The 27,784-nt window shown below is 42.7% G+C and overlaps 1 protein-coding gene across 5 annotated transcripts in view; it reads right to left on the minus strand.

The window, feature by feature from the left end:
- Positions 1 to 27,784, minus strand: part of CPNE4 (copine 4) — a 626,987-nt gene that overhangs the window by 18,760 nt on the left and 580,443 nt on the right. For all 5 annotated transcript variants that reach the window (XM_086674292.1, XM_086674290.1, XM_086674291.1 and 2 more), the window contains 3 exons: positions 22,002 to 22,088; positions 18,680 to 18,739; positions 7,930 to 8,063 (listed from right to left, as the gene is read on the minus strand). In XM_086674292.1, coding sequence (XP_086530418.1) covers positions 7,930 to 8,063; positions 18,680 to 18,739; positions 22,002 to 22,088 — 281 coding nt within the window. The remainder of the gene's footprint in view (positions 1 to 7,929; positions 8,064 to 18,679; positions 18,740 to 22,001; positions 22,089 to 27,784) is intronic.

Here is a 27,784-nt window from a genome sequence, read left to right on the forward strand (position 1 = left end):
TCTCATTTTACAGGTGGGGAAATGTCTTGGGAGGTAAAGTGACTTGTTCAAGATCAGGCTGCTGGTTAGAGCCAGGGTTCAAATCCAGACAAGTCTAAGCCAAAAGGGGATATTTAAAAGCAACAGGAAGCTTAGAAGGCTGGCTAATTGACAGAGCTTGGTTCCATCTACAGGACTCATTTTGCCCATTATTTTATTTCATACAAACAAGGATAAATTATTTACATGTCTTTTCATGTCTTCTGAATGCAAAGGGATGCTGTTTTTTGGTATTAATATCTTTACATCTGCCACTGCCTCTCTGTCCCAAACTGCCCCTTGCCCCTCTCTTCAGCATAATACTTGCCACAGAGTGTGTGCTCCATAAATATTTAATGAAAAGATAGCCCATGAATTGAATCATGGCTTGGTTTCTCTTAGGCATATTGAAATTTCTCTCTTTAATTTATTCATTCACATATGTTATACCTTACCTCATACTTTACTGTACTAGATGTGAAATGATGGGGAGAAGAATTAACCTTAATTGGCACATCCAATCTGCCGGGTATGATGCTAGGCAATGTACATGTTTGTTTTAATTCTCACACTACCCTTGAATTTCCACCTACTTATTATTCCTATTTACAGATGAATAAACCAAGTCCCAGAAAGGCTAAGAAAGTGGCCTAAGGTGTTTACCAGGGAGGATCGTGTGATTCTAAAGCCCGTGCCTTTTCTGTTGTCCCATTATACTTTAATGATTATATATAGCATTAAATGTGATTTCCTTCTGGCACTTCCTTCTGGCACTAACTGATCCCCTGACCAGACAACAGGTAAGACTCTCTTTAGGCAAATTTTGTGGGGTTCTGGAGTATTGCTCTCAGCAGAGGAATGTTCTTCTCATGCCATCTACCTTTTACTTTTCCATTAAATATACCACCAAGATTTGTTCTTGGAACAATTCCTACATTTCTCAGTTCTTTGCAGAGTTAGTCAAGGAGAAAAGGAAACTCATTAGGGCTCACTGTCCCTGAATGGCTCCATCAATAAGAGGGGACCCCCCCTCCCCACAAGGCTGACAGAGAAGTCAAAGTACCAAAGCCAGATCTTCACCCACCACCAACTGCCAGATTTAGAGGTCATTAGTAGCCAATGATGGCTTTGATAAAACTTCACCAAAATGAGCCAATTTGAGCAAGGTTGGGTAGGAGATATGAGGAAGCCATCATTCTTTGAAATTAGTCAAATTCTCCAGAAAATCACCAGCTCTCCCTTTTCCTCACTGTTGTGTAGATATGGGCTTTGTGGTGCACTGCATCTAGCAGGTAGCAGAAAAGGTATTAATACTGATATATAGAAAAACACAACAGTTTATAAAGGATTAGCCACAGCTCTGAGAAAAAAATACTTCTGGTCCTTGGAAATACTGAAATACTTTGCCACAGTAATCCCCCCCCCTGCCCCGCCCCCTTAACCAAGACAAGGGCAGGCAGCTGTGAGAGGGAATCTATGAGGGAGATTTCAGAGGCCCTTTCAGGGTAAGTAGGTATGGAAGAACACTTTCTGGGTTGGAGAAGGGGTCCTGGTTCTTCCAACCCAGAGATAGCTCCGAAAAGTCAAAACAGAAACCTAGAAGGTTCCATACCTTTTATTTTTTTCTTTGAGGAGTTCGGGAAGGGCGAGATCTAATATTCCATCCATTTCTAATCACCAAACCAATGTTCCAGTCTTAAGGATATTCTTTTTATACCTTTCAAGCCACCCTGGGGATTTGAGGTTTGCTGAGCATGATGCACTGTTATGTAATTGAGTTTTAAGAGCAGGGAGGCAGGGAAAACACCTCACTTACAAGAGGAATAATTAATAACCCAGGAGGGCATCAATTCTCTGAAGTTAGCCACCACGAAGACTCTAACTAACAAACATACCAAAGAAAAACTTTCAAGCATAAGCACAATAGATTTACACTTCCATTCTTCCTGATTAAAAAATAAAACTAGTCAGAGAGGAGTCTTATGCAAGAGGCAAGAGAAGGCAGGTTGAGCACACAAGCAAGCATCCATATGCCAGCACTTCAAAGAACTTGAGATTGGAGTAAAGGGCACTCAGCACTGAGTAAAGGGGCCACTCTGCAACTACTAGGAACATGATTGGTGGAATCTGTGAACTTGGAAAACTCATGAGCATGTTACCACATTGCTAATGGCAATATTCTTACTACCGGAATAGAACAGCATAAAATACAATAAAAGAGCCCATGGTCTTCAGTGGTAATGAGCATGGAGTCCTGAACTTCTTAGGGAATGACTGATGGTTAAAGGATCTCCAGATGGAAGATTTATTTTCAAACACCATTTTAACCCTCCAGTTAGGGAAGACTTTGAGACAAAGCAAGAGAGTAATAAAAATAAAGACAAATGACCTCATCCATAAGGAAACAGAGACCGACTCAAGGCAAACTGGCATTTCAGAACACCTAGACACTTAATTAAGACTGTTCTCTAAGGCAGTGGTCTTAACACCGGGGTACATGCAAATGCAATGCCCTTCTGGGGATAGTAGGGCATGATTTTATTTATTTATTTTTTTAAGGAAATCAGTATTCAGTTCCTCTGCTCCTATGTAGTCTCTGCTGAAATTGATCTTCTGGGAACAGGTGTAATAGAAAGACCTGCTCTCCATTCACACCTTCCCTTTCACAATTATCCTTCTCCTTACCCATTATGAATCTTAACCACAATGGTGCATTGTTCCTTAGTGTAAAAACTCTGCAGCAGAGAATAAGGGAATGAGGAAACAAATCCTTTTGCAAGTCGGGCAGTTGCCAATTTTTGCTTTAAAAAGCTGTAGAAAGTGCTTATATCAGCTGGTAGATCATTAAAAATACATTGTGGTGATAAACCATTATGTGATTTTTTTCATGTATAACTTAGAGTTGAAAGAAATGAGTAAAACTGCTAGTCAAACTCTTTCCATTACCATGTACTTATTTATAAGAGCAGGTTTTCTTAGTGTTTATATTGGTAAAAAAAATTGGAATAGGACTGAAAGTAGACTCTTCCATTTTAGTAATGGATAGCATTCATCTACAAATTGTAAACTAATTAGGGAAAACCCCTCACTATTTGTTTCATTAAAAGTTTTCATTTTTTATGGGCGATAATTAAATACTGAAATTTCCAATACATTTGTTCTTTTGGTCAATTATGCACTAATAATGATTGTAATAAAAACTCAAACAGAAGATTTTAAAAAATACTTTAAACCTTTTCAACACAGAACATTTTAGAAACTAGATATTTTAAAATTTATATTTGTATTTTTATTATAGAAACGTATGATACAGTGACCAATAAAAGAATTTTGAACCCAAATTTTAATGATACATTAGGATGAAATTCTGTGGGGGAGGGGAGTGAAAATACAAGTTCATGAAAAAAAGAAATAATTAAAATTCTCAACTCCAACTAAAGAGCTTGTTCATGCATTTTTAAAATGGATGATGGATCATATAGCTATGGCATTTACATTCTACTGGATGCATTCACAAGAGTTATGTAAGAGTTTTATTTTTAAATGTTCATATTTACAATACACTAGAATTTCCATTCTTTGCCATTATTTAAACTCATAATGGAAAACATTAGATGTCAATGTTAATGTAAAAATGTGTGAGGTTACACATTTTTATAAAATCATTTTTAGGGGTACATGCTCAAAACCAAAAATTAAAGGTCATTGGTCCAAAATGTCCTTCAGATCTGACACTATAATCCTTTTTCCTTTTGTGTTCAGTTTATTTTTAAACCTAATTAAGACTGTCAAAGATAATAGCCTCTATCGTTTACTGAGTATAACAGGCCGAACATGTGCTAGCTAGCCACTGTACATCTAACCCTTACAACTGCTCCTCAAGGAAAGTTAGAGAAAACTTCCACTTGAAATCAATGACACCAAGGCACATGGAATGTAAACCTCAGAACAGAGGTAGCTGAGCTGGGGTCTGAACCCAGGGTCTATTTGTCGCTGGGACCCCATGCTCTTTCTACAACTCCTGTTGACTCTGCCCTTTGTAGGAGGCTGGTAGGGTCTAACGATTCCGAATAATAAAGATAAGTCCATTCATGTTCTAATAACAACTGAATTTCCCAGAACTTACCATCCTCAGAAGGCCTTCCTTGACTACCTCTTCTCCCACAAAGGATAAAGTCAATCCTTCTCTTTTTATGCACTCCTCGTCTACAGTCAGCTGCCCTGACCAAGCTGGGCTGCGATTTATTTACATGCCCTTTTCTCCCTGAGACTGTGAACCAGCTGGGGGGAAATTATGCTTTGTTAATTTATCTCTGTCCTTACAACACCATGTGAGGTACCTGGCAGCCAATAGGTGCTGCTTGGTCCTTAGCCATTCCATCTGACCCATTCTCTCCCGATTTAACGCTGGGTCTCAACTTGGGACGCCCACTAGAATTAAAAATCCCGATTCCCCAGGATTTACACCAGACTAATAAACCTCTGGAGTGGGGCCCAGGTATCAGCATATTTTAAGACTGCCCGAATGATTCCAATGTGCAGCCAAGGCTGAGAACCACTGACTGGTGTTGGTAGAGTAGAAAAGGTAGAACTGTGACATGAACCTATCTTTGGATTCTAAACCCAGTACCTGTCAGATTGGGTATCAGTTCTAACTTTGCCTCCTAGCACACCATGGGGGAAGACTCCTGCCTCAGGTGCTGAAACCTCCACCTTATGCTGGGGTGGTCGCATCCAGAAAATGGCAGTCTGTGCTTCCAAGCACCGTATTCAGTATCTATACTCTATCGATAGCAGACAGACCAGCCTTTTATTAGAGGGCATTCCAGGTGGTCAGAGATCCATACCTCTGCTGGGCTCACAGAATGGATGTCACTTGGTCTTGAGCAGCCTGACCAGGATGTTCATAGGAGCTGGACAAGTGCTACAACCAACAGGGAATATATGAGCTTGTGTGTGTGTGTGTGTGTGTGTGTGTGTGTGTGTGTGTATGTGTGTGTACACACATACATGTGTGCATGCTTGGCGACTCAAAGGGGAGGGAATGGGCAGTGTTCTCTCTTTCAGAGGCATAGAGACAGAGTGAGCTGGCAGGACTGTCTTCTGGCCTTAGGACCAGAAATTTGTGGAGAAGCTTCCCCTTCAAGGCACCCTGAGAAGGGCTTTATGCGTCTCCCAAGCTGTTCTACTTCATTGATCACCTCGTAATGACCCCTTAGCAATGACTGTACAAGGCAGAAAGAAAACCCTTGGCTGTCAGAGGCTGGGAGCAATTTCTAAGGCTCATGGGGATTAAAAACCTCTCTGTCTCTGCAGGAGGGGGAACGACGCCTTCTGTCAGTTTTTATTCAAGTGTTTCTTTTGAACATCAACCTTAGTGACTTTGATGTGAGAATAAATTAATTCCAAAGCCCCAACTTGAAATTTCCTGACTCTGCCTGTCTATTGTCTATCCACCCACGCAAAGGAGAAACTGCAGAACCTTGTCAGTTTTCAAGTGAGCGGCTTGCATTACACATTCTTCCAGGGAGTCTCTCAAAAGAGCGCCTGGGCTTTTCAGTTCTTTTCTTCCTTAGGCATTTGCCCCTTTTAATGCTGAGCTGCCTTCTTTATACGTATACGTATACGTATATATGTACATGTATATACGTATACGTATACATATACATGTATAGTTCCACTGAACTGCGGAAACCTGATTTTCCTGGTCAGATGGGCTGATAACTTCACTATTTTCCTTTTAAAATTTTAAAAAGAATCATTTACAGTAATTCTTTATGTAACCCCTAAGGTATAATACCTTACTTTTATGTTGAATCTGTATTTTTGAGTGAATACTAAATGCTCTCCAGGCTTTGCCTGGCTTTTATATTATAAGAGGATAATAGCTCTAAAAGAGGTATGGGTCACTTGGATTGTATCTGCATCCTGCATGTGAAGTAACCAGGAAACAGGAAGTTCAGCGGTTTGTTCCAGATCATCCTGTAAATCTGCTGCAGGACCGTAGCCAAGGCTCTGGGCATTGGCATCTTAGTTTCTGGTCAAACCACCAATTTTCTCTTTGGAATTCGTTATTATACTGCCTTCTCCCCTAGAGTCTGAGTCAATTTTATTATTAAGCAGCATGTATTTATAGTATTGTATCGAGTGCTTTACCTACTTTATCTCTTTTATGAGCATTTCATGATTTAAAATTATTAAGAATCCTGAAGATACATCCTCTCCCTTCTTTCTTGCCTCTTATGTATATACTAAATCATGCACTAAATCATCCATGTGCATGTTAGGAAAAAATGACTGTTTTGGTATCTTGGGTATGGCTGGAGAAGTTTCTGGCAGTGGGGAGGCAATTTGTCAATTTTCTCTCTTCTTGGTAGAACTCTCCATATGATATATACCCTCTCTAGGAATACTCCCTGTATTTGGGCCAAAAGAAATCAGAGCTGAAATTCAAGTTGTCTTCACAGTCGATACCTCGGTTAAGTATAAGAAGTATCACTTTAACAAAGTAATTTAAAATGCTATTGCCCTCTGTTCTAACTATATAAGAGGGCAAGTGTCAGCAAAGGCCTGAGTGTTTAAGGCTGTGTGATTGTACTGGATCTGTTTATTCATTCCCCAACTGCCCTCACACCCAGTTGAGTTATTGAAAATAACCAAGCCGAATGCAGAGATTCACCAGCAGGAGGACACAGATGAGATTTTTCCTATCCCTCTCCTGTTGGTTTCTCTGCACATTCTGGTCACTAGATTGTCTCATCCCCTCTGGTGCCTGGGGCAAGGGGTTTTTAATATACCTACCACTGGTTATGACACTAGAAAGAACAGAAATCATGCTGTCCCATAAAATTTCTCTGAAACTAGAGGACAGAGTCACTTTCTTTATTTTCCTTATTTAAAGGCTCACTTTATTGCTTCTTATTACTAACTAGCCTTGTTTTACAAACACACTAATGACTCAACTGAGATGTATCCATATTTATATTTATATTCGTTCTACCTCAAAGAACCTTCTTGAACATGTGAACAACTTCATCTCAACCTGGAAATACTGGAAAGGCAAAATAAATTCAGTTTAATGTAATTTATGTAAATCACAATTCTCTTGGTGGGAAAGGTCAATATTTACCATCAAGGAAAAATAACTGTAGTACCATTCTGATCTCAAAATCATGTTATCTATATACACATACAAACACACATATACACACACACTTCTGTGGATGGGCACACACATGTGCACGTGGGCAGACACACACCCTCTACTAATGTTACCAATAGCTCTGAAGTCAGTGAAACACAGTGATTAGGAGCTTAAACGGTAGGAGGAAATAGATCTCAGTTCAAATCCTGCCTCAGGCTGAGTGACAGTGCACAGCTTAACCTCCCTGCCCAGCTTTCTTTCCTCTTCTGTTAAACAATACCTACAACATAAGGTATAATGTGAGGGTTAGATTCAAAAATGTCCAATAAACCAGTGCTTCTCAAACTCCAAAGTGCACACAAATCATCTGGGAATCTTGTTAACATGCAGATTCTGATTCAATAGGTCTGGAGTGGGGCTCGGGATTCTAAGTTCCCAGGTGGTGCTATGCTGCTTAGTCCACGGCCCAAACTTTGAGTAGCAAGACCCATTCCGAAACTTCACAAGATGGAAAGTAGTTTTGCAAGCCACATAAGAAAGCTGAGAAAGGATATTTTGGTTTTGGTGACCCAGGTGAGCATGGAATGAACTCAGCTTCTCTAGGTGTGGAGAGGATAAAATTTGGGGTCAAGGTTCTATTCTGTGGCTTCATGAGCCCAGTATGGGTAACTGCTGACTGCACGTCTGTTTTCCTGCCAAGGATCATCCAGGGACCATCAGAACCCACAGAGAGATGATAAGACCTGGGACGACCGGAGGTCTTGTACCTGTCATAGTCTTGGCAAATCTCACCCACAGCCACCAAGGCTTTCAGGTACTCGTTGGGTTGGTAAGGGTGGATGTAGTGCAGGGAACAGCTGTTCCTGGGGTCCCCATTTGAGGCAGTGAAATCTATAGCTACCTGGAAGAGAAAATAGGAGAACAGGGAGGTTTAAAGTGAATGCATCTGGTAGGAATTGTGACCAGCCACACAAAAGACATGGCCAGGGATGGGAAAAGCAGCACATCGCGTACCCTGCCAAGAAGGAAAGTGAGAGAAGTTATTAATCTGGTTGAGGCCATTTCTGTAGTCTTCCATTTTCTTCTCCCCCAATCCCAAAACAGAACTTGAGATTGACACGGAGGTTAGAAAGCCCAGCCACTGCTGATCCACGTTGCCAGGCAGCAAGAGGAAGGATGGAATATCTGCCCCTCAGTTCATAATTCACTAAGAAAAGAGTCCTGTGCTCTTCAGGCAGGACAATTCTGTTTGTGAGGCAGAGGTAAAATCCCTTAAAACTACATTCTGTGTTAAAGATGTGGTCTATAGAAGAATGCCATTGTCATACTTTCGTGTGCAGCCAGTTGCAGAGAGACGTGTTGAAGTGGTTATAATGAATTTTTTGCAAGAAGCAGCTTTGAGTGGGGCATTCAGCGAGAAGTCCTGCCTATACCAGAGAAGAAGCTGAATGCTATGGCATAGTCGGTGGGAAGCAGAAAAGGGAATCCTCTGCCTTGTCACCAAGGAGATATTATCTTTGAACTTCTGAGATTTTTTCTGACCCCTGGCATCATTATCTAAATAAAAGTTGACCCACTTAACACTCTTAACATCAACAAACAACAAAAGGCTCAAGCCTGGAGAGTGCTAAACTGAGAAGAAACATTTCTTCTGGTTTCTAGCATCATTACCATTTAAATAAAAGTTAGCCCAGCAAACACCTCTCAAAAAAACCAAACCAACCAACCAACCAACCAACCAACCAACCAACCAACAAAAAAACTTTAGCTTGGTGGGGGGTAGAGAGAAAGGATGGGGGAATTAAAACAAAAGGAGTTGTAGTAAAAGACAGAGATGTTCCTGTTGTGTCTTTCCTTTCTCTTCAGGGCTCAGCTGAATCCACTTACTAATGACAGAGAGGCTTTATTTTCTCTTATAATCTTGCAGATGGGAAATGCTACATGCATATTATTTGACAACATTCCATTATGACAAATAATTGGAATATTCCATTGGGTTTATTTAGGGTGGATGTTATTTCTGGAAGGACAGAGAAAAGGTGCTTTGTGTTCTGTTTCTGCTTCTGAGAGATCAGCCTATAAGAGTAAGGTTGATAGGGGAAAATGTCAGCCACACCTTATACTGTAATGCTGCAATCCAATCCACATGACTAGAAGAAGAAAAGCAATAGGCTACCAGGAGTTCACTTACACTCCCCCCCCCCTTTTTTTTCATGAAGTTATTTCTTATCATCACTGATTTTGTTTCCCCTTTTCTTCTTCACCTCTCCCAGGATTATGTTGAAAAGAAATTTAAGCAGGATGCAAATTCTATTTTTGGAATAACCAGATGTTTTCAACAAGAGAGTACCAGCTGATAAGATGCTAATACTAATAATGTTTCAAAAGGAAAGGTCACGTGCAGAAAAACTACAAGGTGCTTTCCTACCCCTGAGATGCTCTTACTTTAGATAACAAAGGGGAGAGGACTAGCCCTTGTTAAAACCCTACTCTGTGTCAGACACTGCGCTATCTGCTTTCCAGGTATTATGTTATTTTATTTTCATCAAAGAACTCTGGAAGGCAGAGATTGTTATTCCTTTTCATTGATGAAGACCCTGAGGCCCACAGGTGATGAAATTTCCTGGTGACGGAGCTGGTTTCACACCCCAGTCTATACGGCTCCAAAGGCTTTTCCTCCATTATGCCACTATAGACCCCAAAGAAAACATAAGGCTGTGGCTAACATGCCAAATTGTCACATGGGTATGTTTATGACTATAAAGAATGGAGAGGATTTAGCCTGGAAGTAGGGACACTAGCTACAAGGCAGCTAGAGTAATTTAGGAGAGAATGGCCTTGAATGAACAGCTGTTTATAATCAAAACAGTTGTAAAATGTAGAAATAGGGCAATTAATGTGTGTGTGTGTGTGTGGGTGTGTGTGTGCGCGCGCGCACGTGTTTATGATGTTCTTCATCAAGGATCACCACAATCCTTTACCTATGCTTCTTGAGGCTGCAGTTGAAAATTGTCCTGTGTGTTGACTACCTGAGTGTCAAGGGTATTCCATAATGAGAAAAACATGCTGGTGTCTTGATATAAAACCAGAGAGTAAAATCAGGTCTTATAAACACCAGAGGGAGAAAACATCCATAAAGAAAAATGACAGCTCAGGAAACTTAAATGTCCCTTTTATCCTCCCCAGGCATGGGCAAGATCCTCCAAGTATGCAGGCACCAAGTGGCAGCATGCAAGCCCAGATATAACACCCGAATGGGTATGTTGTGTTATGGGAAGAAGTGTGTATAATGTCTGGGTGAACATACACAGATTTTGGCAACAATGCACTTTAAAATAAAGCCACACATCATAGGGTTGGGACCAAGGGAAGGTAAGACTGGTGACGAGGGTGTCAATTCAAGAAGGACTTCATTCCCAGCTGACCCTACATTTGCACAATCTTTAGAGTGATTGCCTCTTTTTAAATTTTGCATTGTAGGCGCCTCTCTACTCTCCTGCTTCTTCATTCTGGCCCTATTTTGTCATTTCATTTCTATCAACTCTTCATCCCCAGGCTTGGAATAATTCTGTTATGCCTAACAAACTAGTGTGGGGCAGAGGTGATGGTGAGAAGGGGATTGTGACCAGAGATATTAAGGATAGAAAATGGGGGCGCCTGGGTGGCGCAGTCGGTTAAGCGTCCGACTTCAGCCAGGTCACGATCTCGCGGTCCGTGAGTTCGAGCCCCACGTCGGGCTCTGGGCTGATGGCTCAGAGCCTGGAGCCTGTTTCTGATTCTGTGTCTCCCTCTCTCTCTGCCCCTCCCCCGTTCATGCTCTGTCTCTCTCTGTCCCAAAAAAATAAATAAACGTTAAAAAAAAAAAAAAAAAAAATTAAAAAAAAAAAAAAAAAAAAAGGATAGAAAATGAACAGGATTTGTTGACCGACTGATGCCAGTTAGAGAAAGGGAGTAGCCATATTTCTTTGGAAATGGAAATGACATCTAGAGGAAAATGGAACCACCTAAAGATCACTGTTAGAAGGTTGGTGTTGGGCTGCCTGCTCTTGGTGGTGCTGTTTAGACATACAAACAAGCCTGATGGAAATTTTAATTTTTTTTTTTTTCTGTAGGCAGACCTTTGCAGGAGGTGGGGGCAGGGCTCCACTTTTCCCATGGGGATGGCCCCAGTATCTGTGACAACCACAGAGGCCATTCTAGCTCTGGAGACTCTGATAGAGCTTTGGGAAAAGGTATGAACTTAAAAATTACATGGTGAAAAAGGAAATAAATCAATGATCCTTACCACCCACCCCTTTCTATAGTTCCCATTCCTCATAACAAAAATATTTTATCATTGACTAGAAAGCAATGGACAGTCTTAAGTACACAGCAGCTGGAAGATTTGTTTCCCTGGCAAGTGATGGTTTCTAAAGTCGCCCTGATGAAGCTGGAGATAAAATATCTCCAGGAGGTGGCCTTCTACCAAGAATTCTCTGTGCTCTTTAAGTTAGCATTAGTGGAAGGAGAACAGAGTGAAAGGTTAGATTTATTTTAAAAAGCAACAGGGAGGCAGTGAAAGACGGGATTAAGTTGAGAAATAAAAGCAAGGAAATGACTGAAAAATGCCAGTTTGTGGAGGTGGCTGCTGACGCCTGCTTCCTGAATGCTGGTGAGCTTGCAGAGCGGCTACGTTTTCATTTTCTGATATGAAGCATTTACGAAAGCCTGTGGTTCTGGTATGTGCTCCAATCTTCCCAGCAGGCGGTCCAAGAATAGGCACCCGCCCGTTGCTCTCCCCTTCTGCCCAGGAGGCCTCGCTCATCATTAAGCAGAGCTGTGGAGCAGCTTTGCAAGACCTTGTAAAGTAGGAATGTGAAATTTTCCCTCCATTGCCACCAAGTCCCCAGTGCAGAGCTGCTTCCTGGAAAAGGCTGGAAGCTAGTGATGAGCATCTATCATTGGACATTTTTAGCTTCCACACAAAACAAGCCCACTCCTCAGATTCCCTTCTCTGCCTGTGATAAACAAGCCATTTGAAACCTCTTGGGTGTTTTCTTTTCTTTTTTTTTAAATTTTTTTTTAACGTTTATTTATTTTTTGAGACAGAGAGAGACAGAGCTTGAATGGGGGAGGGTTAGAGAGAGAGGGAGACACAGAATCGGAAGCAGGCTCCAGGCTCTGAGCCATCAGCCCAGAGCCCCACGCGGGGCTCGAACTCACGGAGCGTGAGATCGTGACCTGAGCCAAAGTCGGACGCTTAACCGACTGAGCCACCCAGGCGCCCCCTCTTGGGTGTTTTCTAAGCAAGGCTGCTGGGAACTAACCTCTGGTTAGTTGCCTAATCTCTCTGCAATCAACGTGCAGTCAACCTTTGCCATATCGTCTGCTGGGGCAAGAGATTTGTTTTTTGCTTGTTTGTTTTATATTTGTATACAATTTGGATCTGTAACAATAAGCCTTGTAGGTGGAGATACCGTTCAGTCTGAACCATTTCTTAATTGACAGATTAAACTCTTGTGCTTTTCTACCTCCTCAAAGAGCCACTGTGGGTAAAGAAATAGGAACCTAGACCTGATGGAAAGGACTCCTGAGGTCACCCCGTTCATTTCCTGCAGACTGCAAAGCATTCCCCTCTTCAACCCAGGGCTCATTCTCTTTTCTCAGAGGTCTATACCAGAGTCCACCAGTGTTTAGTCTGGGATATAAAGATGTAAAACTTAAACTGGGACACAGTGTGGACATGTGTTAGTGTTGGAAAGATTTCCTGAGAAATAGGAATAGCTGGCCACCTTGTAATACGTGTTCTTTTTCTTTAGGCTGAAGGTTAATATGGGAGGAGCCACATTCAGCTTATTATAGCAATATTATATTGCCAAAATGTAGACTACAAAATCAGAGATAAAGGAAAGCAACATCATCCTTAATGTTAAAAAATTAGAAATAATAAAAATGGCCATCTGAAAATATGAAAAAATACATTTTTGAGGGTCACCTGGACCACTTGAGAATCTGATACAAGATTTATATCCAGTCTCCTAAAAATGCACATACCTAATTCTGCACACAATTTACGGAGGTCAAGGATGCCGCCAAGGACAATCATCGTTCCTCAAGGATTCCACTGGCAAGCAAGTTATGTTTTGTTTTTCTTTTCCTTTCTAGGTTTTATCTCTCTCTCTACATATATATAAATATATAAACATTTTACCTGGTTGTAACCATAGGGTGGCTCTGCTTTACATTCCTTGTTTTCACTTAATGTTATGTCATAAACATGTCCCTATGTTATCATCAATCATTATAATCATTTAAAATGACTTTATCATAGGGCACTTGTACCCCAATGTTTATAGCAGCACTTTCAACAATAGCCAAATTATGGAAAGAGCCTAAATGTCCATCAACTGATGAATGGATAAAGAAATTGTGGTTTATATACACAATGGAATACTACATGGCAATGAGAAACAATGAAATTGGCCTTTTGTAGCAACGTGGATGGAACTGGAGAGTGTTATGCTAAGTGAAATAAGTCATACAGAGAAAGACAGATACCATATGTTTTCACTCCTATGAGGATCCTGAGAAACTTAACAGAAGACCAAGGGGGAGGGGAAGGAAAAAAAAAGTTAGAGAGGGAGGGAGCCAAACCATAAGAGACTCTTAAAAACTGAGAATAAACTGAGAGTTGATGGGGGATGGGAGGGAGGGGAAAGTGGGTGATTGACCTTGAGGAGAGCACCTGTTGGGATGAGCACTGAGTGTTGTATGGAAACCAATTTGACAATAAATTTCATATTTAAGAAAAAATAAATAAAATGACTTTATCATAATCCACCTAAATGAGTGCTGTAATTTACATACAGCTTATCCCTGAAAATCTGTTTTACAAAGTGCATCTTTATGCATCTGGGAAAGCAATAACTTTCAAAGGAAATGGTGAACTCTTCTACCATTTTCTTTCCAAACACCTTATGGTGCCTGTCTCTTCTGTGCTGTCTATAATTTTGTGTTTTGTGTGTGAAATTCTAGTTATCTAATTTTATTTTTGGCTGCTTTGCCATGTGCCAAACACAGTGAACTCCTCCTGCAGCCCCCACCCCTGCCCTCTAGTCTGTTCCACCTCCATCCACCTCCTCCAAGTCTGCCCTCTGACGGTTGCCCTCCAGGTCTTATGACCCGAGGATTTGCATGAGGAGATGGAATGTCCTCAAGAGCGCCCTTGACCTCCTGAAATTGCATGCAAAATCGGGTGTGTGCATTTTCCAGGGAGAGGATATGGATTGTGTATCAGATTCTCAAGTGGTGCCGCTGAGCAAAAAAAGAATCATTGACTAGGGCTCTTTTTGGCATTGTTAATCTTGTTCACTCCACTGAGGCTTCTCTGCTTATGGTCAGATTCTAGCCTGAAACCTCCCCTATTTTGATACTCAAGTTGCTTTCCTCCTTTTCCTCTCTTGCCCCATCTTGCCAAACTTCTTTTTTTTTTTTTATATGAAATTTATTGTCAAAGTGGTTTCCATACAACACCCAGTGCTCATCCCAACAGGTGCCCTCCTCAATGCCCATCGCCCACTTTCCCCTCCCTCCCACCCCCCATCAACCCTCAGTTTATCCTCAGTTTTTTTTTTTTAATTTTTTTTTAACGTTTATTTATTTTTGAGACAGAGCATGAACGGGGGAGGGGCAGAGAGAGAGGGAGACACAGAATCTGAAGCATATCCTCAGTTTTTAAAGAGTCTCTTATGGTTTGGCTCCCTCCCTCTCTGACTTTTTCTTCCCCTCCCCCATGGTCTTAAATTTCTCAGGATCCACATAAGAGTGAAAATATATAGTTACAGCAGCGCTTTCAACAATAGCCAAATTATGGAAAGAGCCTAAATGCCCATCATCTGATGAATGGATAAAGAAATTGTGGTTTATATACACAATGGAATACTACTTGGCAATGAGAAAGAATGAAATATGGCCTTTTGTTGCCAACCTTCTTGAATGAACAGTTCTTTTACCTTCTGTTTAGACCCTAACTTCTGGGTCTCCCTGTCTCATACTGCTGAAATTGCTCTTTCAAAAGGTGATATGTGCCTCTTTATCACATGACCCAGTTTTTTATTCTTCACCTTCTTGCATATGGGATTATTGCCCTTGATCTTTTAATATTTTCTTTCTGGTCATTTGGGTTACTGCCCCGTCCTGGACCTTTTCCTCTGGCATTTCTCCTCCTATGGGTTTCCCTTCTTCTCCTTGCTGCCTGACGGAGATCTTCTATAATTCCCTGAGATGCCTTTTCTCTGTTTTCTTCTCTCTGGCCATCTCATCCAAACCCATATGTGTGCAGCTTCTACTTCTCTCCTGAAACCTAGGACCATATTTATAAGTGCCATCTCGACACTGAGAGGCCTGAAATTACCTCCATCATGTCCAAAATAAAATCCATCATCTCGTCGGCGGCTCCTCTCGATTTCCATATTGCCGTGAATAGGATCACCATGCTTTGTCAGTCAGGCACAAAAGATCTGAGTCCTCTGGACTCATCATCCTCCCTTGCTTCTGTCTCTTCATTGGATCGATCATAGGCCAAGGCTTATGGGACTCTCTTTCCACAGTGCCTCTCCTACTGTTGTCCTGCTAATTTAGCCTCTTCTTACTTGTCCTCAGGATGGTTAATCTCTTCTTGCTTCATCTCTTTGTTTATTTATTTATTTTTGACAGAGAGAGAAAGAAAGAGAGAGAGACACAGAGAGAGAGAGCATGCACAAGTGGGGGAGGAGCAGAGAGACAGAGAGAGGGAGACAGAATCCGAAGCAGGTTCCAGGCTCCGAGCTGTAAGTACAGAGCTGGACTGGGGCCAAACACACAAACTGCGAGATCATGACCTCAGCCAAAGTGGAAGTCAGCCGCTTAACCTACGGAGCCAACTAGGCACCCCTCTGCTTGCGTTTCTTTCATAATTTCCTCACCACCTTCAATGCCTTCCACCAAACACTCCCAGATTTGGTTCCCTAAAGCATGTGCCCAGCTGCTTCAATGTCCTGCTCAAGATTCTTCTGAACATTCCCTTATCCACCATATTACTTCAAAATTAAAAGCCCTTCAAATTCTTTTTTAAAAAACTTTATTCATTTATTTTGAGAGAGAGAGAGTGCAAGCGAGGTAGAGGGGCAGTGAGAGAGGGAGAGAGAGGATCTCAAGCAGGTTCCGCGTTGTCATTGTAGAGCCTGACACAGGACTCGATCCCACAAACCGTGAGATCATGACCTGAGCTAAAATCAAGAGTCAGCCACTCAACCAACTGAGCCACCCAGGCGCCCTTGCCCTTCAAATTCTTAATCCAAACCACTTCTCCAATACTCCCCTAAATATACCCCGTTTATGCATATTAACCCAAATAAGGTTTTGGTATTTATCATTAGGCTATATGGATGCGTAAACATTTAAGTTCATAGGATGCTTTTTGAAGCCAAAACTAGTATCATACTTATTCATCAGGTTTCTTGTTTTTCCTCATCCTTCCCTCTCCTTTAAGGTTAGGGTTTAATCCATTGTAATTCAATAAAAGTACCTAATACACACCAGCCTGGTACCTGAAGGGGAAGATGCTCCACTTTTGACATTCTTAAGGTAGAGTCAAAAGCACCAGGCACCTGTGGAAAGTGCAAAAGCTTTCTCTCAGCCCCTGTTTGTAAAGTGTACTGGCCAGGGTCTTAACGGGAAACAAATGGCCCACTCAGAAGGGATGATCCAGGAGAGCTTAATAAAAGGACAATTCAAAGAGTTTCAGGAAGACTGAACTGCTAAGGGAGGGAGAAGGAGCTGGAGCTGAGAAGTAGTGGTATATACATTAAGGTGGTACCTCCTCAGCTGGGGAGGATCAGCAGGGGTGAGAAAGGAGGGGATGGCCAGCCTGGGTCAGGCAAGCCACGTGGACGCAGGTTGTGGAGCTAGGGACCCTGTGGGGATAAACTTCTGGTGTTCATGGGGGCTGGTTCTTTGCAGCACAACTCCAAGGGCAGAGCAAGCCCCTGAAGGTTGAATAGAGTTGTTTGAGTGCATGGAATCTATAGACTCCAAACCAAATCAATAGTGCTCTCCCTTGAAAACCTATAAATAGTTTCCTGAATTGCTCCTTTGCCTAAGACTGTGGGACACTATTTCCAGGAGCTCTCCTATATGACATCGCTGGCGTCTCTACCTCTATGTGTATACATCAGTGCGACAGTGAACCCATAGGACAGCTGGAGTTAGATGTGTGTGCTCACGATGAACATGTTTGCTACTTTCTGTACGTGCCAGTATGCATGCAGGAGGGCTGGGTGGGTGTGCCTTAGACTCTAAAGAAATGACCAAATTCTATAATTAACCCATACCTATTCAGGACTAAGTGAACCATGCCCCAAGTTTAGAGAAGATATAGGCAGACCCTTCTGAGATTAGAGGATAGGCTTCTAGCTAAGGAGAGGTCAGTCTATAAAACTACCACTTTTCTCATCCCCTTGCAGCTCCTTTTAGTCCTTTGAGTACTGCCGTCCCCGTCCCAGAAATACACTGGTCCTGTCTACTCTCTTGGGCTCAAACCTGGACAAAAAATTTAAACCCATCTGCCTTGCTTTTCTCACATGACTGATCCAGTCAAGGGAGCTAAACAGGGCTGACCTTCACGAGTACACATCTGCAAGATGGGGAGCAGAAGCTGTTCAGATTGTTGTTCTCTTGTTTGCCGTGTTGCTTTCCCATAGGTTTTAGCACATCTATCCTTGCCATCTGGGATCCTCTTTCTGGAGGTCACATCTGTCCAACCCTGGGAGGGTTTTGAATATTAGGCCACTGAAAGTAAGTTTTTCAAGGGCAGATGGACTCATAAGCTTGGCCTACCAGGCACCTTAAAGAGACCCAGCCTACCCACTCAAATCATTGGAGTGTATAAATCCTATGGGTTCACAGATTATATTTAGGAAATGATCCCTGATCTACCCACTGAGTCTAGACACTCTTGTTTCTCAACTTTGAAAGCCTAATTCTCCAATCTTTTGGAATTCACCTTTTTGTTGCCTGATGAACCATTTGGATGGCTTACTCGTGGCACTGACCCTTGGGCATGGCGTTGGTGCTGGTCTTTGGGCTGCATCTGCCTTGGGTCAGTGGGACTTACCAGAGTGGCTTACTTCCTTCCAATTCCTACTCACCAGGTAATGGGATCTGGCAATATGCCCACTGCCCCATGCCTCATGCAGTTACTGAAAGAATGGGAAGCATGAGGAGGGTTCCCAAACCACCTGAGGTTGAGTGGCATGACTTTTCTGATATGACTTCCTGACAGCCATAGTCACTGGAGAAAACAGAAGTATGAACTCACTTTTAAAAAATTATATCGAAAGAAAGAAAAGAAAAAAAATTATATCGTACAATATTTCAGCAATGAGACCTGAAAAAAGCTGACCAAGGGTTTTAATAAATTTTTGTCTCCATATTCCCACAACCCTCCACCATGCCCCACACCTTGCTCCATGAATATGAACAAATGTGGAAACAACTTACTGTAAACTGGATTTGGCAGCCGCCCATGATGTAGTCCAAGAAAGAATGCATCTTGTGGATCTGCATTGGAGGAGGAGAGGAAATCGTTTTAGTAACAGCATGATCTATTTCCTTATGGAGTGGAAGCTTAGTCTTTGGCATTGGACTGCTAACCTAGAAGAAAGAGCAGAAAGACATCTGTGGGGAAGAGATAGGTCAGTTGATTTTGATTTGATTTCATTTTTTTATAAATATATATTTTTTAATTTTTTAAAAATCTGCATTTATTTGAGAGAGAGTGAGAGAGAGAGACAGAGTGAGAGCAGGGGAGGAACAGAGAAAGAGAGAGACAAAGAATCCGAAGCAGGCTCCAGGCTCCGAGTTGTCAGCACAGAGCCTGATGTGGGGCTCGAACCCATAAACTGTGAGATCATGACCTGAGCTGAAGTCGGACGCTTAACCGACTGAGCCACCCAGGCACCCCGATTTTATTTTTTTTAAGTTTATTTATTTTCGAGGGAGACAGAGACAGCATAACTGGGGGTGAGACAGATAGAGAGGGAGAGAGAGAATCCCAAGCAGGCTCTGCATCAGCCTACCGTGGGGCTCAAACCCACGAAACCATGAGATCATGACCTGAGCTGAAACCAAGAGTCAGATGCTTAATTGCTCCAATTTTGATTTTATAGGAGAGAAAGAAAGCAATGCCTAATTCAGATGGCCCTGTGGGGGCTGCAGCTATTCATGCCCTGCTCCCCTCTTTTGGGGCATGCATGCCTCCAGGGAGAGCTAACACTATATTTTCAAGGGACACCACTGTTTCGGAATTAATAAAGTCTCACACTAGGCTTCACTCTTGCTCCCCAGTCTAAGTTCCAGTCCTGGTAACATTCTTAATACCACAAGTAATCTAGGTTAGCTGCTTCAGGATTGCAATTACCTGAGAAGGCCTTTACTGGCCGTTTCCCACTCATTAGATTCCTGCCATGCCATGAACAGCAATGACTAACTCTAAGTCAGGAACTTAACATCCATAATTTTATTTAGTTTTAGGACAGCCCTGTAAAGGTGGAGCTATTATTTCTACTGTGCCATCTTTGTGGAGGAGGAAGTTGAGGCTAAGATCACCTACCTAGTAGAAGGTGGAGGTGGGACTCAAATGGTGGCAAATGGACTGCATAGTCCATCCTTTGGACCTCTGTGCTGGAAGTCAGCATAGTCTCTGTTTTTTGCCCAACCATGATTATCAGTGTTCTCATGTGCCATACCAATTTCTGGCCTTCGTTTCTGCTTCCTTATGATTCTGCTTCTTGACCCTTGGTGATATTCATCCATTTATTTATTTAACAATAAATTTTTAAATTTTATTTAACAAAGCCCCCACTATGCACTAGATGCTAGGGATACAGTGATGAGAAAAACAGACACGATACCCACAGTCATGAAGTTTGTCATCTGGCCACTTTAACCTGGACAGTGAGTAACTGTGATTTTTGACCCTCAATTTTCAGATTTCATCTGATGCTCAGGGCAGCTTCTCAGAGACTGACCCACAAGATCTCGTGTTGGTGTCTCTAGGTACCACCTCTAGGTGGCACACATCTCTTGGCAGACTTTTTTCAGGGCTGGTGTTCACTTGGCCGGCCCCCTGAATAGTGCCTGCTCCTGGCTCCCTTTGGCAATGCTTTGCTTGATGGTTGGGACACCCTACTATTGTCTATGTACCTAGGAAATAAGAACTTGGGAACGAGTTGAATAATATTGGCCCCTAAGCACTAAACTGTAAGATCAATTCATGGAGAATCAAAACAGACTTATCACAGGCACCTTAAAGAGACAGACAACCACTGAAGTGGTTCATCCACATCTTTTCTCCTGCTTCCCTGGGCACAGGGATGTTTTGAATGTGCCTGGGATTTGATTTGTATAGATAGGGGAGATGACCAGAGACAACTGCCTTTCAAAGAAGAGTTTATTACCCAGAGTTCCCCAAAGGGTAGGAGGCATGTCATGCCACTCAGGGGCCACATGGGAAAGCACTAGGGTCAGTCAGAAGGCAGAAAGGTTGAGAGGAAAGTGTGGGTGGAAGTCTTTATTGTGTTTTATCATGGGAAGGAATGAGTGGGGTATGGTAAGCAGTTAAACTGGTTTAGGATTGGAGAGTTTGGATACTTTTGGTGACTCTGGGCTATAGGGGTGGTCTCTAATTATGTAAAGCCTGGACCCAGGGAGATATAGGGACAGAGGAATAGTGTGTGTGTGTGTGTGTGTGTGTGTGTGTGTGTAAGCTTGACAAAGGAGGTGGTTGGGGGTATGGGCTCTGGATTGGTTGGTCTGCATATCAAAGGCAGGCTCACAAGCAAGTTGTTGGCTATCTATAGGAATTAGCTAACCCTGGGAGAAGTTCCTACCCAGCCCACAAGGCCCAGAGATGTTAATGCATCAAATAAGTATAGAAAATAAAAGACATCATTAATACAATGATCCTAGATGGCCAATCTTAATACACTGATTGGTTCAAGGGGTGGGCATATCAGTCTTTACTATTGCTCTTGCTATGAGAGGATATGCTCCCACAGCTCCTGGCAGCCAGGGAGAAGCCAATCTGGGAAAAGGAAGCTGACATACACAGAGAGAAACTAGATGGCATTCAAATTGTATATGGTGGAGTTAGACATGCATAGATTAAAATCTCAGCTCTTAAACTTACCATGTGTGTGACTAGTACTGATCTCAGTTGACAGCAGAAATCTCAGCATTATGATACAAGTTAAACAGAATTCATCATAGTTACTCTCACATAGTAAGTACTCAACCAATGCCAGAATTATTTTCAGATATGATTTAAGAGATTTGATTGCTAGCATGTGGGATTTTCTGTGAAGTTAGAGCCCTTCTGGGAGGAATTTCTAGGCCTTCTAATCTTTCTCCATTGCTTTGTTTTCACAGTACCCTTTCGGCATGGGTGAGGCACCACATATAAAGCACTGAACACTGTGACAGGTGCATAGCAGGAGCTCTGGAAATGTTGTCTTCCCCTTTTGGGGGATCTCCCTCTGGTGCTGTCAGGACAGAGAAGAGCCTGACATGTGACCAGGACTCCCCATCTTTGAGGGTATGACTGTCTTTGCAGAAGGGATGGTGGCAGTGGGCCACCACAGCTCCAAGACCACCCACACTTATGTTTTTCACTCCACATCCATTATAACATGGACTTTATGTTTTTTATTACAAAAAACACTACACCTCCTTGACAGTTTCTCCCTCCGGCCACACAGTCTGAGCTCTTCCTCCCAGACAGCCCTAGCTTCATACTCCTGAAAGAGAAGGGCTATGTACGTACCTTGCACTGATTCAAAATCACAATGCCTGAGTTCTTATAGTTCTTCTTCTTGGCTTTGTACTTGGGGTTGATGCACTCCCACTGCACCTGCAACAAGAGGGGCCACAGCAAGAGAGCCTGCTTAGGAAGAAGTGGAGTCATTCCATGAAGCCAAGCCCCCAGGTGCTACGGCACATGGATCTGAGGGATGACAAATGGTTTCTGCGGGATAACCCTTGCATTCTGAGGGAGGGTGGTTAAGGAGGCGTGGCTGAGTGAGACTCTGATATAAGGCTGCCTGGTTCCAGTCCCGGTCCCTCCACTTCCAGCTGTGCGACCCTTGGCAAATTACTTGATTCCTCTATGCCTTGGATATCTCCTCTGTAAAATGGAGCTGGTAATTGTATCTATCTCATAGGATTATTGTGACGATTTAATAATTAATCCACATAACACATTTAAAAAAGTGCCTGGTACTTATAAATGCTTTCTATTAATAGGATCAAATCAAGCACCAGAGGGAAGGAAACATCTGTAGACACACCGTTGAGTAACACACTGTTGAGTCTTAGTGCGTGGGAATTAGCTTAAAAGGTCAGAAAACTGAGAGACAGTGAGTGCTGACTATAGGAAATTAGTGGGGATAATGATGAGTTTGCACAGAACTTCCCTGAGAACTAAAAAAATGGAGTGATACATATCACACCAGGGACACAACAGATCTCCAAAGGGGCTTCTCTGAGGGATAGTATCAGAGCTGTAGGAGTGGCTGGAAACTGAGGAGGTAGCTGGGAGCTAAGGGGGGCCTTAGGAGAACAGATATCAACCTTTCAAGCCTACAGGAGACTTCATGTGACAAAATCAACTTCAAGCCAAACATCCAAGAGCCACTGAAAACTCTTGCCCACCATTCTGGGGGAGCTGGATCCTTGGATTTCCACTCAGGAGACCAATTTTCACTCTCTGACAATTAGCGGTATCTGAAAGTAAAGCAATTTCTTTCTTTTTAAAAAATTTTAAAGTTTATTTATTTATTTTGAGAGAGAAAGAAAGAGAGCGGGGCAGGGACAGAGGGAGAGAGAGAATCCCAAGCAAGCTCCGCATTGTGACACAGAGGCCAATGCAGTGCTCGATCTCATGAACCGTGATACCAGGACCTGAGCCAGAATTAAGAGTCCGACGTTGGGGCACCTGGGTGGCTCAATCGGTTAGGCGGCCAACTTCGGCTCAGGTCACGATCTCGCGGTCCGTGAGTTCGAGCCCCGCGTCGGGCTCTGTGCTGACAGCTCAGAGCCTGGAGCCTGTTTCAGATTCTGTGTCTCCCTCTCTCTGCCCCTCCCCCGTTCATGCTCTGTCTCTCTCTGTCTCAAAAATAAATAAACGTTAAAAAAAAAAAAAAAAAGAGTCCGACGTTAAAGTGATTGAGCCACCCAGGCACCCCCTGAAAATAAAGCAGTTTCTCAGGCAGATGTGAGTGGGGTAGACTGAAGCAGCATTGGCTCCCAGTGACCCATTCCTCTCAGGGTCTGTGTATTTGTGCAGTTCCCTCCCACAATGACGGTGAGGTTAGTCATGGGACTTGTTTTGGCCAATGGGACATTAGCAAAAGTGGTATGAGCAGAGGATTAAAACGTGTCTGGGCATTGGGGCCTGCCATCCTCTTGCTGCTGGGAGGTTTTTACCACCATGTAAAAAAGTTTAGGCTGCTCTCCTGGAGAATAAAAGAGTACATGAGAAACGTCTCGGCCATCCCAGCTGCGGAGGCACAGATGCATGAGTGAGTTCAGCTGACATCATGTAGAGTGGTGAGGAGCTGCCCCAGGTGAACTCAGCCTAAATTGCCAACAATTGTGAGTAAATAATGATCATTGTTTTCTGCCGGAAAGTTTTGGGCTAATTTGTTCCTCAGCAACAGATAACTGAGAACAGTAGTTTCTCAACACTGGGGAAGTTCCAGTAGGGACTGGGCAACAATGTAAGAGTTAGGAAGAAAGGAATCCTGTACTGGCTAAGGGCTCTCTAAAACTCCTTCCATAAAAGGAAGGAAATAAAAAGAGAAAGGAAGGAAGGAAGGGAGGGTGAGAGGAAGAGAGGGTGAGAGGAAGAGAGGAAGAGAGGAAGAGAGAAGAGTCAAACTGAATCTGAAATCAGGACATCTCCAACCCTGTTTTGTTTCAAAGGCCTAATCTTTCCACCATCATGATGGTTGTCTTTCTTCCCTCTCTTAGGTTCTCTTCTAATCTGCTCTCCATGTGACAAGCTCTTGATAAGCAAGAATTCTAGCTTGTCTCAAAGCAGATTTAGTGTTTTCAGACAAAGCACCCCAAGCCCCTCCCAAACCCATCAAAACTGAAATTGCCTTTCCCCCAAATCCTCCTCTAATGTCACAGTATGAACAAGTAGTGTGGGGATTTACCGTAACACTTAGAAAGTGAGGCTGTGGTGGTTCCTTTGTCATTTTCAATCATTCCCATTAACCTTAATTTCTTCAACAAAGCAGGACATAACAAATGAAACTTTGAATGAGTCAGATTTCAAATTCTATTAAGAATTATAATGATAGGGGCGCCTGGGTGGCTCAGTTGGTTAAGGGTCCGACTTTGGCTCAGGTCATGATCTTGCGGTATGTGGGTTTGAGCCCCACATCGGACTCCCTGCTGACAGCTCAGAGCCTGGAACCTGTTTCAGATTCTGTATCTCCCTCTCTATCTGCCTCTCCCCTGTTCTCTCTCTCTCTCTTTTACTCTCAAATAAACATTAAAAAATTAAAAAAAAAAAAAGAATTATAATGACAATCCATGAAAAATGCACTCATTTCTCAGGCTAAGGCAGACCAGTAGTGGAGGATGGGTTGGTGCAGCCAGACAAGGGCTCCAAGGAAGCTGAGTTGGAGCCCGCAGGCACTTGGGGCTTTCATGCCTGTTGGGTGGGAAGGGGGTGCTGATGAACCAGGTGTAAGTAGTTTGCATCTGTCTTGGGATAAAGTTTTCATGTAACTATGGGGTATGTGCCTTACATCTACAATCCCACTTAACTCTCCCTACAACCCACTTTTGTAGACTAAAGATGAGGCTCAGGTCATACGGGTGGCAACTGGTAGAGCTGGGATTGGTACCTGTCAGTCCCGCTCCAAAGCCTGGCCTATTAATGCAGGCTTCCACGGGGAGGATCTTGGAGGGACTCTCCTATTTGTTCTTCTTGCAAGTCTCCCTTTTGGCCACCTCAGACTAAGGCTGTTCATGAAGGCCACCCAGGAATTCATCCAAGTTAATCAAGAATTTACCCTGCACCTGCAGAACCATGACTCTCATAGGAAGGAGCTTAAAAGAGGATGATGTCTCCTCTTTTTGTCTCTGTTTCTACTTACTGAGGTTCCTCAGGGTTCAACCCTCCTCTATCTTTCTCCCTATCCTCCACTCTCTTAACATCAACCACTTCTGTTTACTGACGGCTCCAAAATACATCCCCAGGTAGGCCTCTCCCCTGAGTGCCAGTTTCCCGAACCCCATTCTTGAACTTTCCACACAACTGGACCTCCCTGAAACAAGACTTCCTTACTCAGGAAATGGCACCCACATTTACCCATCTATCCCCCTCATATCCAAACCCTCAACATGTCTTAGCCCCTGTCTCCAAAATCCATCTTAAATCACTCTACTTCTCTCCATCTCCATTACCACTTTAAGTCATTATTACCTCTTGTCTTGCCTTCTGACAGGTCTGCTTCACTGTCTTCTCTCTACAATGGATTATGCACACAGTAGCCAGAATAATCTTTTAAAAAGTTAAAACCCGTCATGTCATTCTCTAGCTTGGACTCCTTTGCACCACTGTCCAGTAGAACTTTCTGCAATGATGGAAATACTCTATATTTGCACCAACCAACATTGAAGCCACTAGCCATAGGAGGTGATGGGGTACTTGGAGTGTGGCTAATGTAACTCAGGAATTGAAATTGAAACTCAAATTTTTAATTAATTAAAAGTGAGGCTAAAATACTCACATGTAGCTCGTGGCTCCTGTCCTGGAGAGCACAAAGCTGTCTCTTTTTCAGTTAGAGGAAAATTGAAACTCTTTTCTTCGAGATATTAGAATGTGCTTTTCCTGGCCCTTGCTTCTGTCTTTGACCACATCCCGTGCATGCTCTCTGCTCCAGATACACTAGTCTCTTTCCACATCTTTAATCACACCAAGCTCTTTCCTCATTCAGGACTTTTTAATGTAAGATTCCCTTGGCCTTTGTGCTTTTCTCTTGCTTGTTACATGGTTGGCTTTTTTCATCTTTAAGGGACCTCAGCTTAAATGCTGCCATTTCAGATTATCTTTCCAATACCATACCTTTATACTGAACTGGTTCAGTTTTTTATAGCATTTGTCACAAGCTGTAATAACATTTTTATTTTTTGTTTGATTCATGTCTATATCGTACTCTGATGCACAGTCATGACACACCTAGAGCTTGGCGCTTAGTAGGTGTTCCTTATAAATATTAGTAGAATCAGTAAATAAGAGAACATTTCCCACAGTGTAAATGCACCCAAATGGGGCTGAGTGATGGGACCAAATAAAATCTTTCTGGTGATACAGAAAAGTGCCATATCATATGATCCATTTCCTCAGTGGGACTTGAGGATTCATTTCTGTTTGTTTGAAAGCATCAGACTTTGGTGTTTTTCAATGATAATATATGCTATAATTTTACTTTTAACACCCTCTTAGGAGCCTAAAGACGACATGTTTCTCACATTTATTGATTTGGCTATTTCTACTTGTAGAGGAGAATAAGGTACAACTTTATTAAAATTTTTAGAACTCTAGTAGGTGGTATTGATAACTCATTGATTTATTAGCACAGTGGGGCCTGGTTCAACAGAGCAACAACTTCTCTGGCTATCTTCCTTGTTATCCTGGGTGTGACGCACTTATAATTTAGTGTGATTTTGACTATGGCCCTGAATGAAACTCTGCGTGCCTGCTCGTGGGGAAGATCTCTGAGTGTTTCACAAGTTGCTTGCAATACTGGATATTTAATAGAGCATATACACCAAGTTTTGTGGGAGTTATGAAAAAAGCTGCCCTTGATTTTCTAGACCAAATGTAAGTACTCAACAAACAGTCCAATTTAGATTAAGCTTCCATTCTCAAGCATGTTAGTTTATTCCCATCCAGTCTAGGTATATCTTGACCTTATATCTGAAAGAAGAGACTTGAAAAATGAGTTGTGACATTTCTGTAATCAGCACCTCTGACCAGGCCGGGTATAGGATCTTATCTCTAGGGAAAAGACCTTTCTCAAAGCCACTGAATGGTCAGCTGTCACTCTTTTCTGCTCCATGGGGACAGTGGGTCCCAGAGTAAGAATGTCAGGTATTTTGGTTTGAGTGCCCCAGAGGCAAGGATTTAAGTGTAAATGGTTCACTTGGGAGGTAATACCAGAAAGTACCAATCGAGGAGTAGGGAATTGAGATGCAGAGGCTGCCAAAAAGGTGTGCGGGTCAGTTACCACTGTGGCCACCAGGGCCTATTCCCACTGGGGAACCCTGGGAAGCTGCATAGAACACGCACTCCAAGTTCTGCTACCTGTGGGGCAAGAGAGCTGGGTATTTATACTCCCTTTTCCCCCATGAATTATTTGTTGAGGGCCACTCCCTAGAAGGAGCTACACCTCCCCTCATACCTCAGCCTCCTGTGGGCCCTGGGATGAATGGGCCCCAGTCACCAGACAAAGCCCTCAGGCAAAGAGATACAGGTTTTGTAGCTGGAAATTGGGCAGGTGAACACTGAACAGGTGAGAACAGCAGTTC

The sequence above is a fragment of the Puma concolor genome, chromosome C2, assembly GCF_028749965.1.
Source record: "Puma concolor isolate L17-30 chromosome C2, mPumCon1.1.hap2, whole genome shotgun sequence".
NCBI lineage: Eukaryota > Metazoa > Chordata > Mammalia > Carnivora > Felidae > Puma > Puma concolor.